Here is a 19782-nt window from a genome sequence, read left to right as displayed (position 1 = left end):
CAGCCACAGAGCTGCATAGGCTACCAATGCCATTTCATTTTGTGAATCAGTCAGTTAACTCTAGGGTAAAGGGATGGACATTTGTCTCCATAGCCTACTGGCCATAAAGGGCTGAGCCAATGTCATTTTGCTTTTGTTGCAATGCTTAAAAAGCATTAAATCCCAGCAGGCAGAGGCAGTCAGTTTGTAGATCTGTGCAAGGATTTGAGTGCAAAAGTTTAAACTAAAATTTCCACCTGAAGTCAAAACAATGCCTGCCCCGTGCTGTTTATGAGCACAGTGTGTGGCTGAGTCAGAGAAAACATCTGGAGGCATTCCTGAGACGCCTGAGTGGTGACAGCAGCCAACCTGGCAGGAAAGGCAGAGGAGAGGGAAGGACACAGAGAGAGACAAAGTAGGGAGAAGCCCTCAGGCGGTAAAGTGATAAAGTACAACTTGCTTTACTGCACTTTTTACAGACATCACTACCGCATTAGTCTTTTACATGGACATGCTGAACATTTTTAGGGTTTTTTATTAAAAAAAATTAAAAATAATAATAATAAAATAAAAAAGTCACACATTTTTAATCAAACTTTAATTACAGGACACATTTCTAATGGTATTGTTTCAGTAAACCTATTCAGTGTCACATCATGCATTTGTATTTATGATGTCAGACACTGTAACGTGTTCTCTAACAAATCCCTGAGATTCTCAATCAGTTTATGGTCTGGACTCTGTGGTGGCCAACTCATGTCTGAATATTATGTCTCATAATCTCAGAACCACTCTTTCACAGTTTGAGCCCAGAGAATCTTGCCATTGTCATGTTGGAATTTGTCAGTTTACGTTCAAGTTAGCACTATGTTCATTGCTGCTTTGATAGAGGTGGTGATTTATTTATTACATAAGAGAAAATGAATAGAATCATCAGTGGGAGAATATTAAACTATCTGCCGATCATTTTATCGCACTGATGAAACAGCAAAATTTATTTTCACAGTTCAAATGATGTGGCAGCAGGATGGAAAGCTGTCTGGAAACCTGTCAAGGCTCCCATCCTGCACGGCAAAGGAGGAGAGACTTTAATCTTCACCACCAGCACATTTCAATGTTGTGGTCATACTGTGGCCCTCAATGGAGCTAATGGTATGGTTGTCTTTGCCAAATCTTTGCACGTGCCAAGTAGAAGCATAACAAAATCTTTCATCAGAAAGTTGCAAAAATTATTTAAAAACAAAAACAGAGACAAGAGTTAATAGCTCAAGACTATAGATTTAACATGGTTTGTCATTTCACCACAAAGCACATCTTTGTCCACTTCCACTCCTGTGCTCTTTTTAAAGGCCGGAAACGGCTCAACAACAGCACCAATACAACCAAGAGCAATCCATACCTCAGCTTGTTCCATATATTTGTGAGACTGCCCCCAAGTGGCAGCAAAATGCATTAGCATGTGCATGGATATTTGGGGCCCCCAGCTGAGATGTTGCATAAGCATGTTCAAAGCACAAAGCAAAATGTCATAACTGAAGTGAAATCAAGCAAACACGCATTTCCAAAGTCAGACTTTTACAAGGATTATAAATGAATAAGTTAATGTTGATTGACCAATTTAACCACAAATTATTTGTCAAGGCCCACATAATTTTCAGATCCAAACTCTGACTTTCTATTATTTTCTAGAACTGTAAAAGGGGCCCCACAATTTTTTTTAATTCAATCAAGCTTCCTTGCTGGTACTTCTTTTAAAACTTTCTCAGCAGGCAAAGGGAGGGATGTGTCCGCAGAAAAGAGGAGAGAAGAGACAGACAACACCCTGGCTCACAAAACAAAGGCCGAGGAAGCCTCTGAGCCGAGGAACACTGACAGACTGAAGGAGGTGGACAGCCAGAGAGAAAGAGACAGGGCAGAGGGGAGAAGAAGGAGACAGCCAGCCACAAAGTGATAAAGAATCAGGAAGAGGGGGAATGGAGGATGGTCGACCCACAGAGTAGGAGGCGACTAATGGATAAAAGAGCATGTGAGAGCATGCTGGGAGGCCAGACTCACTGCCAAACATGCAGACACATCAGACACATGAGGCAAAAGAGGAGAATGAGAGAGCCCTCATGTTCATGGATGGAGAAGAGTTCATTCAGAGCACATCTGGCCAATTGTATGACACACATAATGCAGGGCTTCATATTTAAATCATCTTCCAAAACCAAAACTTGTGTTGCATTCCAATTGAGGATCTGCAGGGGTTTGCCTTTTCTGAACCAAGCATGAATTTAAAGGAGACCTGTTATGTGTACAATTTCCTGAGGACTGCAACATGTTCTGGTCAAAATTCCACAGAATATGGTGCAACAGCTTGCTTCAGTGAGTGAAATGAGCAACTCAGCTACATGATCCAAGAGGTGTAGCTATTGATGATTTATCTAATCGAGAAATCGCGGCCCAATATTGGATTTGAATGCAGCACAATATGTATAAACAAACTGCCAAAATATTGCAAATACGATCAAATAGTGGTGGCTTTGCCATACTAGTCATTTGAATTTGCTAGCCTATATGGCCTTTATTATTACTGTATGAAAGAGCACACAGTCAGTGCGGTTACATGCGGGCCATCGGATCGGATTAATGGCTAAATTACAATAAGTGAGTTATTCAGCTCATGTAGACACCTTAATCTGACAAGGAATCGAATCGGGTTACTTGCGATCGAATTAAGACCCCGAGATAACTCGATCCAATTGCCCACTGAACGTGCCTGTAGACAAAAGTAAATCAGATCGAGTGTTCTGCGCATGCTCGGGATTTTTACCCCTCGATCGTCACCCAGAAGTCGAAGGAGACGATATTACTGTTGTCGGCGCCATCAGAAAGAAACAAACAGCACGATGGAGAATGCGCCGTTGTGCATCGCGTTTGTGCCATAACCAGCTCATCACAGATGTAGAGGGACGTAGCTTAATTTTGCTCTTCGTTCGCCATCTTTCTCAAATGCCTTAGCTTTGTTGTTGGTGGTGGTGAAGACGTCAACCGGAAGTGGCTCTATTAGTGATAATTGAAATGGATACAGCACTACCTATCTACTGTGGTATTGCATGCTTTGTGCCAGTGATTCGATTCATTCACCGCCATGTAACAAAGGATAATTACTCTTGCTCAGATAAGGAGCATAACCCAACTATAGCTATAATCGAGTTAATCTCATCATGTAAACCCACTGAGTGCGTGTGTGTTTTAGAAAGCTGTGAGTGTGTGAGCATGTGACTAGAGAGCACATCACATTTGTCTTTAGAGAGCTGCTGGGGAGACTGAGGGTGTGCGGCTAAATCTGTTGAATACGCTCAGAACAGAGCATGGAGGTGGAAGCTGATGATCCACAGAGCACCCCAGGGATCTTCCAGTGTGTGTGTGTGTGTGTGTGTGTATTACAGCTTTGACGGTTGGTCTCAGGTGTGGCAGCAGCAGAGACCAGTGTAGCCGGTCTCTGTGCGTTTACGTGACCTGTTTGGACAAGTTCAGTACACCTGCAGTTACTACAGTACACTGTTGTAGAAGCGTGACTGACTCCAGACTTTTCATCACTGTACAGAGCATAATTGGGTTTTTCACAAATCACGTACACTTCTGTGGTGAATCTGACACTTCCAGTCAACTGACAAACTAAATCCAGACATGTTGCAAAGATATTGAAGATTTTCTAACACATGAATACTAACTTGTACACAACATGATTCCATCCCCGTTGGCAGGACAAACGCAGTATCAGAGAATAAATGAGACTTTCTCATCCATGTGTCGAAATTAATTAGTTTAACATCCATCCCCTTGGTTGTGCAAGAGCCATTTCAGGCACAACAAACAAAACGCTATTTAAGATTAACCTGTTACATCATTTCAGTTTAATCTGAAAATCCCCCCCTTTCAATATTACTGAAAGCATTGTGCCTTGCAAATTCTGGCTTACACAAAACTATTGGTAATAACTTAAAAGGCCCGTCTTCTAAATAAAGAGCCAAGAGTGGAAACGTGTAGATATGGAGGGGAGGAACACATTATTGGAGAGTAGAAAAAAAAAATCTCTTGGAGGTGGGAGCATAAGCAAAGCTGCTAAGTGAATGAGAAACTCGAGTAAATTTAGAACAATGCAGGGTTAGACTTCATGTTGGGCGGAATTGAATCAGGTTACGTAAAGTATTTGGGAATGATGATTGAGAAAGCACAGCCAGTTCAAACCGACCTCTAATCACAGCAAATATCATTTAGTTAATTTACCACTTTCATTACTGCCTCCATAAACGCTGGTGATTTACAACTTGTTTTGGGAGAACACTTTGTCTTTCTTATATAGAATACACAAATAATAAATTCACTTTTGACTATAAATTAATAGGTCTCTCTAAACGAGACAATGATCGTGTTGTGGGTAGTTGTATATGAACCACTGGGTAGAAAAACTATGATCTCATCTTGTTCCCGACAGTTTCTATGACAGCCAAGTCTCCAGGAAACAGAAAGCCCGTCTCCTCCTTCCCCTCGCCTATCTATTTGCCATACAAACTGAGGCTTGTTGATGTAGATTTGATTCACAGAAACTGATGAAAACCAGACGGCATAACAACCATAGTATCAAAGCATGGTGGGAAATTTATGATGCAGTCAAAACGAGGGGAGTGGAAAAGTCCCAACACAAGTTTGCACGCTCCTGTTGTGGCTTTATATGGCTCGTTTATTTAGACGGAAAAGGCCGACCATAAGGAAACCAGAGCGCAGCGCTTTGTTTCATCTGTAAACAGGTGCTGTTTAAAGAGGCCTGACTGAATTTGTTTTTGCAGCTCCAACTCTGCCTGCAAACATCTCTGTCGTATACAAGGTCACACCCTCCTGTTCAGTCATGGAACTGGTTGAGAGAATTTCCCTCTCAGATTCTCCCTTTGGCTTCATCGCCCGTGATGTCAACCGAGGCTCGCCAAGATTTAGATTTTTTTTTTTAACGCATGGCTGTTTCTGAAGTTTGAAGACGCTTTCAATTACCTCTCACTCAACAGGAATTCATGTACGTTAACCCCTTCAGGTTAAACCGGGTTACCTAATCACTTCAAGGGCAGATTCATTCTAAAATACCTGAGAAAATGACTTAACAGAATACAATGTCATCACTTAATGCATATAATAACTCTAATCCTTACTGAACTAAACATAAAGACAGAAATGCAGCCAACCGTATAATCAAAATTGTTTAAAATCCTTATGAACTGAACTTTTGAGCATATATGTAGATAAATTATATTCATGTATTTGAATGTGGTCTGGTTTATGATGAGGTGGTGTACTAAGTTCCTTTACCCTTTCCAGCAAAGCACAGTTGTCATATTCACTCAAAAGTTAAATAATTACGTCTTTTTACTTGTCAAGTCAATTTAAATTCAAAGTGATCTGACTGCAGCTCCACCCAGCTATCTAAGCATCCATCCGTTCAGGCTGGAGCTTTGTGCCCACGCTGGTGAAACTCCCAGTAGGCCAAATGTTATCAGCACAACTCCATCTCCAGCCTATTGTAATGAGAGGGATTGTTTGTAGGGAGACTTTAATAACTCCCATGACCTTTTTATATCCTTGAAGTCACACAGACTGCTTATGAAGCACAAAAATAAGCACACAGACACACCCACCCCATCCACTGCTAACTTTGATAAAGTTAGTTTGAACTGTTACGGAAGATGTGATAACACAAACTGTGCATGTATTTCTTTGGCAGTTTGCCAGCAATACTGAGCCACCATTTGTGGACAATAGACTGACAAAACAACTTAAAATGTTTTCAGACGATCAAAAAACTACCAGCAGTCCTCTGCAATGTATTTACACGCACACATAATTTTCCTTTAACTACTTTTAGCCTATAAGTGTTTAGTCTATGTGGCTTATTGCTGATTAACAGCAACAACATGACTTGAAGGGAAAAGTCTTCCTTCTAATTATTCCCAGAGGAGGACGGCTCAACCACCCAAAGGGGTAAAAGTGGAGAGGGCTACAAAGACAGAGAGAGTGGGGGGGGGGCAGCTGGTGCACAGCCTGGGCAGCAGGAGGAGAGCTAGCAGGAGAGGCTGGAGAAAGGAGGGGAGGGAAAGACAACAGATGGACAATACGGTGGCTCACTTTACATTCCCACGACTGTTACTGGTCTTGTACTGTTCATGAGAGACATTTTGGTCACACTGCACGACAGAAGACAGAAAATATTTGCTTAGAAACGTGAAGAAAGTTGTAAAAAGCAAGACTACACGATGGTGCTACAATTCAGAATCTACTTTTAAGAACCAGCTGACACAGAGCTGTCAATCATCCAGCAATAACTGGAGGAATACAGCTCCTAAGTTGTTGTTTTTAAACTACGTCAGGGCTTGTCAAGACTGTCCAGGTGCCTCTGATTATACAGCAGGCTTCAGCAGCAATGTTTAAAATGACTCACAAAGCAAAGCTCAAACTGAAACAGTGACAGAGAAGAAGAAGAAGCTTTAAGATCACTTAACAGTATTGTACAACATGTCACGGTTGTTTATTGTTTTCTGATTTTTTAAAAAATGCTGCAGGATGTGATGTTTCCTTGTGCTGTTTTCTTACATTGAGCTCAAACCACTAAATGTTTTCTGTTGTGACACTTAATTTAAACTGGGAATAAAGGGTCACAGTGTTACTTGGACTACTTTTGCCACTTATTCTCATGCCCTAATAATGAAAAAAAAAAGGAAATTGTGGATCGTGGATCATTACATATCAAATCAAACTTAACAACCACTTATCAAACCAGCAGTTAATTACTATAATTTTTTGTAGGTCTTGCAATCCTTAAAGATCAATAAAATAATACAAACCACCCAGTTCTAATGTGGGGAAGAAAAAAAACACACGCTGCCAAATGAGGCATATGCATTAATTAATGAACTGTTTACCAGCTGAACCCCTGCTGTGTGTGTGTGTGTGTGTGTGTGTGTGTGTGTATAACATATGCAGAAGAATGAGAACAAGTGTGGTACGAAATAAAAGAAAGAAACAGAGTTCCTCTGGTTCTGTAATCACCAAGAAAAACATTAAATCCTTGTGAAATCCTGATTATTACTCTTTTTATCACAGCTCTAAAACTGCAGGAGCTTAAAGCCTTAAATGATTTGCTCAGAGTCCATTTGCATTAAACAACAACCCCTCAGAAAGATTACAGTATAAGGCTCTTTGTCTTCTTAAAAAAAATAAATAAGTAGAAAATAAAAAAAGATGTGGCCTTGACTATACTACAAAATTTTATTTACTTGTTGGTCAAGTTCATTAGGAGAATTATTTGTTTCCAAATGAATATCATCGACTGTCAAATTCTTTCACAACCACCAAACATGGCCCTGCCAGTAGCAATTGTCCATCCCAATAGTTGGATTATTCCGTTACAGAGACAGATTTTTTTTGTTTTGTTTTTAAACACTTCCTAACACACATTTAAAACTGTCAGCCCTCTCGCAGCTCCCCAGATAGTCAACTTAACTGTGTGGCTGTTTAAACTGCACAGCAGAGCTGGACGATCAGGGTGGAATCGATGTGTGGCCCAAGGGGTCCTGTGTACTGTCATAATGAGAATGGGTCAAGGGTCAAATTATGTCAGAGTGAGTTTGCTGCTGTTGACACATCCAAACAGGGCCCAAGTGACAGTGATGGAGACGAATTGTTGCATAATGAAACTTCAAAGACTACAACAAACAAAAAAATTAGGTGGTGTCAAATTTGACTGATGGAGATACAAAGACAAAATTTAACAGATGAAATATATATCACCATGTGGGATAGAAGCCAGATGACAGCAGTGAAACATCTGTTAGCTTTAGATTTTGTGTGCGAGTGACCCATCCTGACCCACTTGCTCCTCTCCATCCTCCCATTCTGTCCTGCTTTTTCCAGCCCGCCCAGCGCTCACACACTAAACTGGTAGGGTTCAAGAGCCTCGGCTGACAGGGGATGTCATGACTGCGTAAGCTCAGAGTTGCTGGCTTGTGTGTATGTATGGGTATCTGGGGAGAAGGAGGGGTCCATTTGAAGCTGGAATGCAGGGATACAACACTATGAGGTCATGAGAATTATGGGATGTTTTCACAAAGGGATGGTTAGATGGGAAAAGGGAGGTATAGACACACGGAAAAACTCATGGAGAAGAACGCTGGTGTGCACCAGCTGCTGCAGCTCATATCAACTATGAAACACAAGCACAGTTTACTTGTACACAGGATTTCAGTTCACATGAAGGCTAACTAACGCCAAAACCAGCAAAACAACTAGAAAAACGGTTATTAATGGTGTACATTGTACTAGGCTTTACTACCCTGCTGTAGGGTTAGGAGCCGGGTCGGATGGTTGGTTGGTGAGGGTGTGGTCATTGACATGCCCCAGTCAGGAAGAGGAAAATGAACTTGCAGTGAACTGAACGTGATCTGAGCTGCTAGTGTCAGACAATGCAACCTATTGTAGTCCTGTGGCTGTATAGCCTCTTCATCAGCATAGCACCCTTTTAGCCGTCCCCTTCCCTCCACCCGATAAACTTCCACCCTCGTGCCCGATCAAAGTCATACTCCCATCTGGATGGCAATGATCAAACAACAGCAACGCTTTTCAAACGGCCAACCTTGCCAAAGGACTGAAACATTAGCATCCAACTGACAAATCTTCAAAAAAATGAATTTTTTATATTTTTTTCATCTAAACAAAAAGGGAATCAAAAGGTGAACTTGGAACTTCTGTGCTGCAAAAGGATTGTCAATTTCTCAATTAAGTATTTTAGAACATCAATAGAAGATGACGTTCTAAAATGCTTCATGAAACTGTGATAAATGACCACTTAAGTCATCTGTAATGACACAAAAAGTTATCTTATGTCTGAGCAGTAGTCCATAAACCCCAAAATATAAACTTTACTATCATGTAAGAAAAGATAAAGCAGGCAGTTCCATCATTTTGAGGAGCCGAAAGTCTAAAATGACTGACAAAGTCAGATAAGAGCCTGGATCGAGACCGTCTTGTGCTCAGAGGTGGCAGTTCCAGACAACACTTCCAAGAGAAATGCAGCGTTGGAGAAGACGTGTGAAGCTGAATTCATGGTTACCGCGTCTGACTGCACGCATGTCTGATTGATGTGCGATAAGCAGAAACTGGGAAACGCATGATGAAATTAAACCGCACAGGAATAGTGACGCCCCTCATGCTGTGACAGCAGTATGACTCGTCTAAAACTCCACGCTCAACTTAACTGTTTCCAGCCCTTTCACAAAGCATTTGCTTTGCAGCCAAAACGATGTTGCCATTCATGTAAATACTGATATCCATCAGCCTAAAATGGGTTTATAATGTAAACTTAGCAGAAATGTAAAGAAAAAGGTACAGACGATGCTCATTTACGTCCTAGGCATCGGTAGTAGCAATGATTTTTCAGTGTTGGTCATGGTTTTAAGCATTCCTTGAGGGTCAGATAAGATAAAGCTTGAAGTCAAAAGAGCCAGTAGAAGCTTATGATGCATTTCATGCCTATATATAGAATTTTTTCTGCATCACATGATAGGGAGGCCTGTTAGACCGCATTGTTTTAGAAAACCGAGATGCCTGACTTGAAAATAAATGAGAATTTGAGCCTCCAGTTGCTCACGGGTTCCATGATGTATTACTGTGGATTGTGTCTGCCTGCTCTGCCTCAAGGCAGCGCTGAGAGAAAAAAAAAACAAAAAAAAAAAAACTACTTTGTGTGCATAACTGTCTCCTTACGTCATGGTAAGGCTTATGGGAAGCACTCCTATGCATTCCCTGGAGTCTCTTTTCCTGTGTGTCGCTTTCTTAATTTGTATGTTTGAGAAGATGTACATTTTGCAAAAGAGCTCTACTTGGTTCTGTGGATTTTTCCAGAGTTGAGCAAATCTGTCACACAAGCAACAACCACCAACAACCTTTTCAGCTACTGTACCAAAGAAAATGAGAAAAAAAAAAAGGCTCCCCCCCCCCCCTCCATTCCATTCTCGTCTCCCCTCTAACCTTCGTGAGGAAGTGTGACGCAGTTGCGTTTAGGCCTCTATTGGGGCTGTGTCATACAGTCTTCTTGTGGGGGCAAACAAATGGCATGCCATGGAAAGGGTGTAGAGCTTCACCGCCTGCCTAATATCTACAACACTGGAAATTTAAAACAGGAATTTACAGTTCTCTAAAAATCCTTTTGCAGAAGTCATGTCAATCCGTTGGTTTACAATTGATTAAAAAAATTAAACAAAAATTCAAGGTGTCTGGATAATAAGTCTTCTTTTCACCTCATCTCTGCTCAAGGCCACAAGTAACATAACACACTCAAATCACTCAGGTTTTTTTTTTTTTTTTTTTTTTTAACAAGACAGAAAAATGTCTAATCGCTGTCAAATACTGCGATGCTGACGTACAGCCTGTAATATACAGATAAGCTCAAATTTATTTCGCAGTACACAGTGCCATCAGGCAGTGTCATCTAAACCAGTTCAACAAGAAAACTCAAACAATAGATGTTCCTCATCGGCCTGATGACGACTCCTAAATGCAAAATACAACCGGCAGCTACCTACTGATTGTTCTACTTATAAAATAGCTTGCTAAACATGTGGTATGAATCCCCCTCAGGATTATAAAAACATTTGACATAAGAGCCCCAGTTTAAGACTGTTTTTCATGTATTCCATTGTCATGGAATGTATCACCTGAACAAACTGACAAAGGGCAGCAGGCCTACACATTTTACAGTCGGTACAGTTACATGCACAGCTGAGTTGGAGTATGGTTACAGCTCAACTTGGTCGTTTAACTGGACCACCGTCCTTCCAGTGTACATGCATGGGAAGTTACTGACTGAAGAAACCTGACACAGCGATGCTGTGGATCGTGCGAAACAATCCAACTCACTCGTACATGTACGTCTAATCAAATTCACTGCACAGACGTTGTCTTTAACTTACAGGAATACAGATCACTTACACAGGCGACTGTGTTACAGTGCTGCTGTGAAATTAATGAAAACGAGTGGCAATCTTTAAGTGACCAGGGTTGAAACGCAGTCTCAATGGGCTGATTTCTGGTAAGCATTTCTGACAAGTTTAGCCATCTCACAAAAGAAACTGGAAAATGTGTGAATGAGAACAGCTTGACTGGGAATACGGTTGTAATTACGCACATATAAACCTGTTCAGTAAAGATGCACAGAGATGAGACTTTGGAGCATGTGCAGAGCACTTAAGGTCCATTTGAGTCTAGTTGCAATTAAACATGTGAGGGACCAAAAGTAAATAACACATCTTCTGGGCACAGCCCCACCTGGGAAAACGTCTTCTGGGTTGCATCAAGTCCATACGGCTCCAGTTTTTAAAGAGACGGCTAACCAGAAGTAGTTCAATCAGCTTGGCAAAGATTTGCCCACTACGGCTGTTGTCCATATGTTGCGTTCTGACAAAGCCAGAGCTGGGCCCTTTAAAAGCTTTCTCAAAGCAGTTATTTAATGTGACACACTTGACCAGAGCAATTAAAAAGAAACCCATGCTTGTTTAGGGTTACAAAATAAAGAGGAAGGTACTCATTAAGAGTACCTACCCCCCCCCCTTTTTTTTTAAAAAACCCTATATGGATAAATCACAGGAAATTAGAGATGAAGCTCACTACTCGGTGGAATTTCATGACACCATAAACTCACACTGCCCCTAAATGTTTCATTCCCAGCCAACTATTCTTGCAACCACGCCTTTTAAATCAGCATTGCAGCTGCCTGCATCTGACCTGCACTTGTCATCACTACCGTCTTTTGCATGTTCTCACATACATGCGCCTCCCCTGGACTACTAACCATGGAGGACACCGATGCCAACTTGCAAGCCATTTCACTGCCAACCTAAAATGCGAACAGGAATGTGTGATTGCAGACAGCCAAATAACCTTTAACACCTGAACTTGAAGAGTGCGCAATTCCACACTCTCATGCCGACCGATACGCAGCACTCAATAGACTTAAGACAGAGTTTCAGAGCTTTAAGCTCTACCGGGACAACAATACCAGTTTGAATGGTATGAATGGCATGTGCACATACACTTCATACATTTAAAAAAAAAACTTTTAAAAAAAACACACACACACAAAGAAAAGAAAACAGCTTTCTAACTGGTGCCCTCACCAACAGGTCATCCCTGGAAGGGAATAGACTGAAATGTACGCCGTTTCACACCAAACACCAGTATTGTGGCTGCTGTTGCCCTTTGCATATGTACACATGAAACTTTGACAGCTCAAAGCCACAGTGGGTCAGAGGTCCACATCACAGCCAATGCAGAACAACACAGGGCAAAACCAAGGTGAAACAGGTCCAGGAGCAAACCAGAGAGTGACCTGTCACACAGAGCTACCAAGAGGCAGGTAATCTGTTCCTTTGGAGTGGTTACATGTTCCCACATGATGGGAGCCACCCGTGGTCCTCAAACCAAAGACATTTCCCCATCCCATATAAGCCACTCAACCACAATGTAAGAGATGCAACAATTGGTTGTTTAATCCACCACAAGGAATTCAGTTCATTTTAAAAAGTTGCGAAAACAAAATGTCTTGAGTTTTAGAGCAATCAAAGACATAATGAATGTACTTTTTATTCAGAAATTTAAACTGTGGTTTCTAACTTAGGAAGGGGAAGGATTGTTTTGCCAATTTAAAAAGAAAAGAAAAAATGTATACCACATATAATATTTTCAATATCCAACCTGGGATACAAAAGGCTGTTGTTTCTGCACACAACTCGTGTCCTCTGTGAAAAACTAAAATATTGATATATATTTATAATTTTTTTCATTTTTCAATGGAAAACATCCCAAAACGGTTGGGAAATCTGTACGGCAACTCAGCATATGAGCCGCAGCACAAGGCTGTCAGCTTCTTTGGACAATGCGAGCAGGTCACAGGACATCCAGCTGCGTAAACTTACTTGAACAGAGTCGTTCGCCATGGTCGTCCTTGCTCCTGTTTTCAGTCTGCTTGCGGTTTCACAGACAGCGTGAGCACATGTGGGGAAATTTGTCCTTCAGGTTAACACACCGTTTCCTTTCTTAGACAATAAAACGACGACTCTTCGTCCTGCGAGTTGTGTCTCAACTTTATGCAGCCTGCTCACACAAAGGCAAACAGTCAGGAGGTAATCCGCATTGTTGGCTTGCCTGTCTGGCCGCGCCTGAACTGGTCCTCCCTGTGTGTGCTTTTGACCAACGTTAGCCCCCAACCCCAGACTTCACAAAAAAACAAACGACACGTCTACTGACTGTGCGTTTTTAAAAAAGACGAGTCATTCGCGAAACAACATCCAAAGAAAACAGCCGAGCTTCAGACTCATTGTCCATCTTCTGTGAGTCCTTGCCGTGCAACAGCTAGCAACAGCCCCGTAAATTCCACCAACAGCGCTGCTCCGTCGCGTCCTGCTGAGAGCCGGGCGGTGAGCCGCTTCCACGATGAACATACAATGAAAGAAAGCCCTTCCTCCTCTCCTGGTCTCCCGGTAACATCCGTGAAACACGAACACGCCTCAGTCTCCAGTCTATGCCTCACTGAAAAAAAGCCGCCTGTCACACGCCGCTCATGCAGTCAAAAGAGGGACAATAGAAACCTCCCCTGCCCGGTAAATATCCCGCTGGCAAAAGTCAAAATCGCGCAAAAACGAAAGACGACTTTTTTTGCTTTGGCACAGGCAGACCTCACGTATCCAGACGTTCAATCAGCAGGTAACTGACTGAGGGCTACAACAGCTCAGTGCACGAGACTCGACCGCGCGCTCCCGACTCTGGAGCAAACCGCCGGGGCGTCATTTATCCAGCACTGGGACTGCGGGTACGCGCCCGGATGTGTCATGTGACCTCGCGCCAGTTGACAACTTCTGATGAACCATCTGTTGAATATGATTAATTAAAAAAATCTTTGTAAAAACTAAATGCTTCGCATTGTAAATTCAAAGTTAGGCAAGTTAAATAGTCAAACTGATGATAGTCGCTTTAAACAGATCGTGAACCACACGGAACACGTCAACATTTTCGAAATGTCACCCACTGCTATTACTGGCATTTAAAAAGAAAAAAAAAACAGACAGCATGCTGTCAGGTTAGCACCAACATACTGAAAATACAGTCTGTCCCTGGGACAGCCATTGTTCGAGGTCCCAAACATACAAAGAGAAACACTATTATAGAATATTCTGCCCCTATATAGCTGTTTGTGCATCTTTGCAGTGACTGTCAGTACCTGTGCTCATCTTACATCCAGTTTAACCTTTTTTTAAGTCGCTTTGTGTCACTCATTTACAGAGCCGGAGTGGCTAATCGGTAAGACCGGGACAATTCCGGGTGGGCTGGTCTGATGTTGGGGCCGCAAGGGCCAGTCTTCTCTTTTTTTTTTTTTTCTTTAGGCCGGCGTTCAGTCATGGTAGTGGGTTGATTACGCGATGCTACCGCTGTCCCTGGGCCGCCTCCACTGGCAGTTCTCGTTTTTTTGTTTGTTTTTCTGCAGACGCACCCTGACGTAACACGTCAGTGGTGTTTGATGGAAAGTAGAAAGAGCAAGGGTGGCGCGGAGAAGGCTAGAATTAAAAAGAGGAAAGCTCTGGAAACAGACGCAGCTAAATATGAGCTGTTGCAACAGTGTGTGAACAAGCAAGCATTAGTTCCAATATAACCACTTTCTATGCCAAAACGATACGACCCGTATAACCCGTTATATATTTTTTATAAATAAAAGTAAGATTGTAAATACACAAAGCCCACAATTGAAAGAGAAAAGGATGAAAGTAATATGAAATACACCTGCATATTTTGCCATTGAAAACATTTTAATTGGTTAAGTCAAAATGTGTTTTCCATATAAAATGTAAGGTTATAATTACATGATTTTAATAAAAGGTTGTGATCTAAAGTGGGCCGGTTTGAGGCATGAAACTGAGTCCCGCTCTGGCCCTGCTCATTTACATTTTTGTAGTTATTTCTTGTCTGTTGGTCCTTTTTTGTCTTTGCAGCTGTCATGCATCTCTAAGTTAATTTGTGGCCATTTGCTTCTCTTTGTGGCTTTTGGACAGACTTTTCGACTCAAATCTTGACCCCATGTACCAGTTAGGCAGGCCTGTTAAATATATTTCAGTGATCAACCATCCCATATTACAATCCCATAGAATTCCATACTGCAAAAGCAGTCAGAGTACAAAGCTGAGCTGAGCAAAGAACATGAATGGGGTTAACAAAAAAGGGAAAGAAATTTAGGAAATTTGATCAAGTTCAAGTTTTGATTATTTTTCTGCTCGTTTTGCACAGCTGTGCTCCCCAAAAAGATTTTCGTCCATAAAAGATTAACAGATGTTTATCCACATTTCACAGTAAATCTGATAAACTCATCTCAGGCAACAGAAATGCTAAAGCTGCTTTATTGCAAAAAGCCAATGTGGGAGACAGAGAGAAGATGTCACAACAGGATTAGGTGATATTAAAGCGCAAGGAGGCGTTGATAGTAGATTTGAAACTGAACCACATTTGCATTACTGATTTGCAAGATGAAAATTTGGAGAAAGAGAAACAAGGAAGCAGGGACACGAAAATCCTTTACTGCAGCGCACGCACACTCCATATCCTGTACTCACATCAGACAAGTAAATATATATATATATATATATATGATGTTCTATTCTATGTTGTATCAAAGGTTCTTTTCTCACCCAGATACAGTAAATTTCAATAAAATGTGCCATTCCATGAAGAGTCAGAAGCTGTTCAGAAATTGAATTATGATGAGTGTGTACATGTCTTCAATGACCACTTGTAATCAGATCTTAGTAAACCGCTGTTAAAGCAAATAAATATGAAGCCAGTGTCACACAGTCAGCTGTCAGTTGAGCAATAAACAGGGAATCAGAATGAATACTCATGTTTCTGTAAAATCCTAAACACATTAAGTGACTGAAATAATTAGTCATTTAGACACTAAAATGTATAAAATCATTATACGAGAGAAGTAAAAAGAGCATAAAACAAATTTTTGTAATGCTGCAAAACTCAATGGGTCACACCTGGGCCCACAAAAGACACAAACTGAAGTTGTTGAACTTTGGGCAGTTTTCATTGTGGACGATTCCCTGAAGAAAAGACGACAAAAGCTACAGTTTCCTCACTGTAAACTGTTTCCTTACTTGTAATACAGCCATGTGCATATGTGCCTCTCGTTAAGAACAGCAACACATCCCTGCTCACTCCTTGCCTCCATGTTATGTTCTGCTTTGTTAAACTAAAATTACACTTTTGATGAACAGAAGTGTTTGGATCTCGGCTTAAACATTCAGAGCAAGGTCTCTTAACAGGAGTCCAGAGTCGACAGCACAGATCAGAGTTTGGTGCTGCACTCACAGCTGCTTTGTTCACTGTTGCTGCAGAAGCTAACACAAAAAATGAATGGATAGATTAACTTCTCAGATGACTAGTTGACTAGTTGTTTTTCCATCTATCTATTTTCATAGATATATATTATATTGATATAGACTTAATGAATTCTTTGCAAATCTAATGTCTTGACAAAAAATTAAATAAAACTTATTATTTTTGCAGTTTTGCCGCTAAAAAGAGAACATAAAGAATACAGAACTATTCTAAGAACATAATTGTTACTATTTTTTTTAATACATTTTTTTATTAGTAGTAGTAGAAGTAGTAAGGAAATTTGACCTTTGACATGTAGCCAAAGACAAGACAAAGGTAAAGACAACCTTATGCGAAAGATTAGGTCGCTAATGTTAAAATGAGCTTCTAGTAAACGTTATGATCAAGTTAGTACAATTTTAATGGACATGTGATTAGAATGTGAACTATTTCGTGAAAAAAGCAAAAGCAAAAGGCCAATGTGTCAGTTTCTGTGTTTAAACGCGAACGTAACATAAGCGTCGACACAGCTAGCTAGCTCACGAGATTGATCGTTATTAGCAAGTAGTTTAGAGACGACTTCTTATTGAAGACGCAGAGCCACAAATAACAAGTCTTTGTAGTGTATTTTCAACAGGTATTTTAATTAACGCCAACCAACACCGTCAGCAGCAAACAGCATGACAGATACCGAAGTTCAGGATGAGTTCCAGCTCGATAGCTCACCACCAGGACAGCCTCCATTGAGGGAGCCGCTGCCGGAGGACTCATGCTGCGAGGCGTCAGACCGCGCAGAGGGTCTGCTTAACTTTGGATATCGAGGTCAAATTAAACGTACTGCATGCTCATAAAATATAGGTGTAGTCCTTCACCTATATTAATTTAATTATCACTTTTTCTGTTGTTTATATTTCATGTTACAGTTTTGTTAAAAGTAAGGAACTGTTAGAACCCCCGCGATACAAATGCTTGTTATACATATGGTACATAGGACATTTTTAAAGGGACATAGCTGATTAAAACGACTTTTCCCTACCCCCTACACTCCCCGTCTCTATAACATCACTTTATTCATTTATATTTTAGACCGAGAGGAGCCACTGTTGTTGCTGGCTGACGTTGCTCTGGCGCCACCTTGTGGTAGACATGCCTCATGCAGCTGCCTGGAGGCACTCCACTCCATCCAACTGCGGCTCCAGTTCCTTTTGAGCAAAGCAGATAACTTAAAGGACTGCCTCGTGAGTGGGTAAGTTCCTGGTTAGTGGTAAGAGATTGATTAAACTGGGTATGTTTGCGGTTTCGCCAGGTTTCTTGTGTTTTCTGACAGGCAAAGCCATCTCGAGAGAGAGGCTCTTGTTGCTGCAGTATCAAGCCTCCTGTTCACCTGCAGACCTTTTTTTAACTACCTGGAATCCACAGCTAGGAGCACAGTGTTACAAAACACTCATCATCCTGTTGACGTTTGTGCAGAGGTAACTGTTTTCTGAAATGATAAAGACAACCAACTTATAACATTTAAAAACACACGTCCCGTTGGTGGTATGATGACAGCTCAAGATTTATTTGGTCGGGTTTTGGGAATTTTATTGGATTTTTATTGTTTAAAGATTTCTGGGACTGTTTTAGATCCAATTCTGCCACAAACATGTTTCAAATCAACAATCAGTATCATTTACTGCATGCTGAAATCTCAGTTAACACTGTCAAATGGTTGGGAGAAATGTTTCACATCTTGTGTGGCAGTACATTTAAATCCTTTTGTATCGAACTGTACGTCAGAGGGTCTCACCTGTGTTTTGGACAATTCTAAAGAGAGCTAGCACACGTGGTCGTGATTCTAAAGAATGCTGAAATGGCATTAGATGCAGCCCTCCTCTGCCATCTTAGTCTATACTTTAAGGATTACAGAACTAAGCTAAAACTTTGTGCCACTGAATTAGAAGTCGTTTCTGTTCAATGAATTTTACTGAAGACAACATGACTGAAAACTTCTGCTCTGTTTGTGTACAGCTGTTGGACTTCTCTCAGCAGCTGTGTGACAGGTTGGAGCAGCTGGTGTTGATCTATGCCAGCTACGATTTTCTCAGTTTGGATGAGACTGAGCCCAACAAGTACACACTCACACAAACTATCACGTCTGTGTTCAGTAGTTTCGTCATAGTGGTTGCAAGAAGTTGTTCCAGTGTAGCTGAATTTAAGAATATGCATAATACAAATTACATTCTTTACTTCATATCTGTTAAAGAGAAGCTTTTTCTGAAAATGTCTCTATTATTCTCTTTATACTTTATAAATTGTAGTTGATCAAAACTGATCCTCTGACCATTGCAGGTCTTTTTTTTCTCTTCCCATCCAACTCTTTACCCACATCCGTTTGCATTTCCAGCCTGTCTCACTTCTGCATTGGTCAGAGTCAGCTGGGGCAGCTGAGGGTAACCATTTTCCGTTACTGTAAGCCGACGCCATACCTGGCCCGGGTCAACAGCGGACTGTACAAACGCATGCGCTGGAATGTGGAGCGACTCCTGGATGAGCAGCAGCGGAGGGAAGAGGAGCAGGTCGGAGGCTGTGAGGGCAGACGGGACAAAAGGGATTGCCACACTGACCAGTGGGTTTGAATGTTAAAGCTTCTCCGCCCTTTTTACTTTGTGTTCTTTGAACTGTGAGGCGGTCTTACTGCTGTGCTTGTGCCCATTTCAGCTACTTTCTGTGCTACGAGGACATTTCAAATGTGCACGCAGAGGCCGACAGGGATAACCAAGAGTTCTCTTGTGATAGCGTAATGAGGATGTGGTCCATCGGTCAGTGGGTGCAGGTGAACCCTGACCCCAAAACTGAGGATATTTATGACTGGTAAAGACCGCCCCCCCCCCCCAAAAAAAAACAAATTTTTCAATGAATGAATCATGAATAAGTCATTCATAACAGAGCTGTAACGGATGCATCTGAATGTTTGTTTCAGGATCACGTGTGAGGTCCCCCAGGCCAGTTATTGCAGGCTTTTGTTCCTGGGTCACGAGGAGCCATCCAGCTGCAATGCTACAGACTGCCTGCAGCAGCTGCTGCTGTCACAGCACACCGACTGAAGTGACATTCTGAAGTCTGTGTAGTAGAGTACATACAATGGGGGGGGGGGTGGGGGGGGGGGATTTTGATGGAAAGAGAACCTGGAGCAGTTTGACTCACATGACACTACGCAGAGATCCTTAAATAATGCCCAAGCTGAGGTATTTAAAAGGGGTGTTTGTTTGTACAAGCGGGTTATTTTTTTTTAAATGGATATATGGAGGATTCTGTCAGGCTCGCCCTTTAACTGATTTGATTTGTAAGTTTTGAGTCCAAGTTTCCCCATTT

General features: G+C 41.5%; 1 protein-coding gene across 1 annotated transcript; it reads left to right on the top strand.

Moving 5' to 3' along the window:
* The first annotated feature begins 17108 nt into the window (after positions 1–17108).
* cunh19orf67 (chromosome unknown C19orf67 homolog) lies at positions 17109–19514 on the top strand. The gene is made up of 7 exons (XM_072383709.1): positions 17109–17250; positions 17515–17674; positions 17756–17892; positions 18401–18539; positions 18815–19036; positions 19129–19281; positions 19391–19514. Exons 1-7 carry the CDS (start codon positions 17109–17111, stop codon positions 19512–19514), a joined length of 1077 nt encoding a protein of 358 aa, XP_072239810.1.
* Positions 19515–19782: the final 268 nt, after the last annotated feature.

The sequence above is a fragment of the Leuresthes tenuis genome, unplaced genomic scaffold (assembly GCF_036924035.1).
Source record: "Leuresthes tenuis unplaced genomic scaffold, fLeuTen1.0.hap1 SCAF_4, whole genome shotgun sequence".
Taxonomy (NCBI): Eukaryota; Metazoa; Chordata; class Actinopteri; order Atheriniformes; family Atherinopsidae; genus Leuresthes; species Leuresthes tenuis.
The sequence above is the reverse complement of the archived record's forward strand: the minus strand, read 5'-3'. Positions and strand labels throughout refer to the sequence as shown.

Bases quoted from the DNA above. Each gene is read 5' to 3' on its own strand.
- cunh19orf67 (XM_072383709.1), top strand. From the start codon at position 17,109: ATGACAGATACCGAAGTTCAGGATGAGTTCCAGCTCGATAGCTCACCA. The intron at 17,893-18,400 runs GTGCAGAGGTAA...ATTTTACTGAAG, and splicing joins TCATCATCCTGTTGACGTTT to ACAACATGACTGAAAACTTC. The intron at 18,540-18,814 runs GTACACACTCAC...TTGCATTTCCAG, and splicing joins GATGAGACTGAGCCCAACAA to CCTGTCTCACTTCTGCATTG.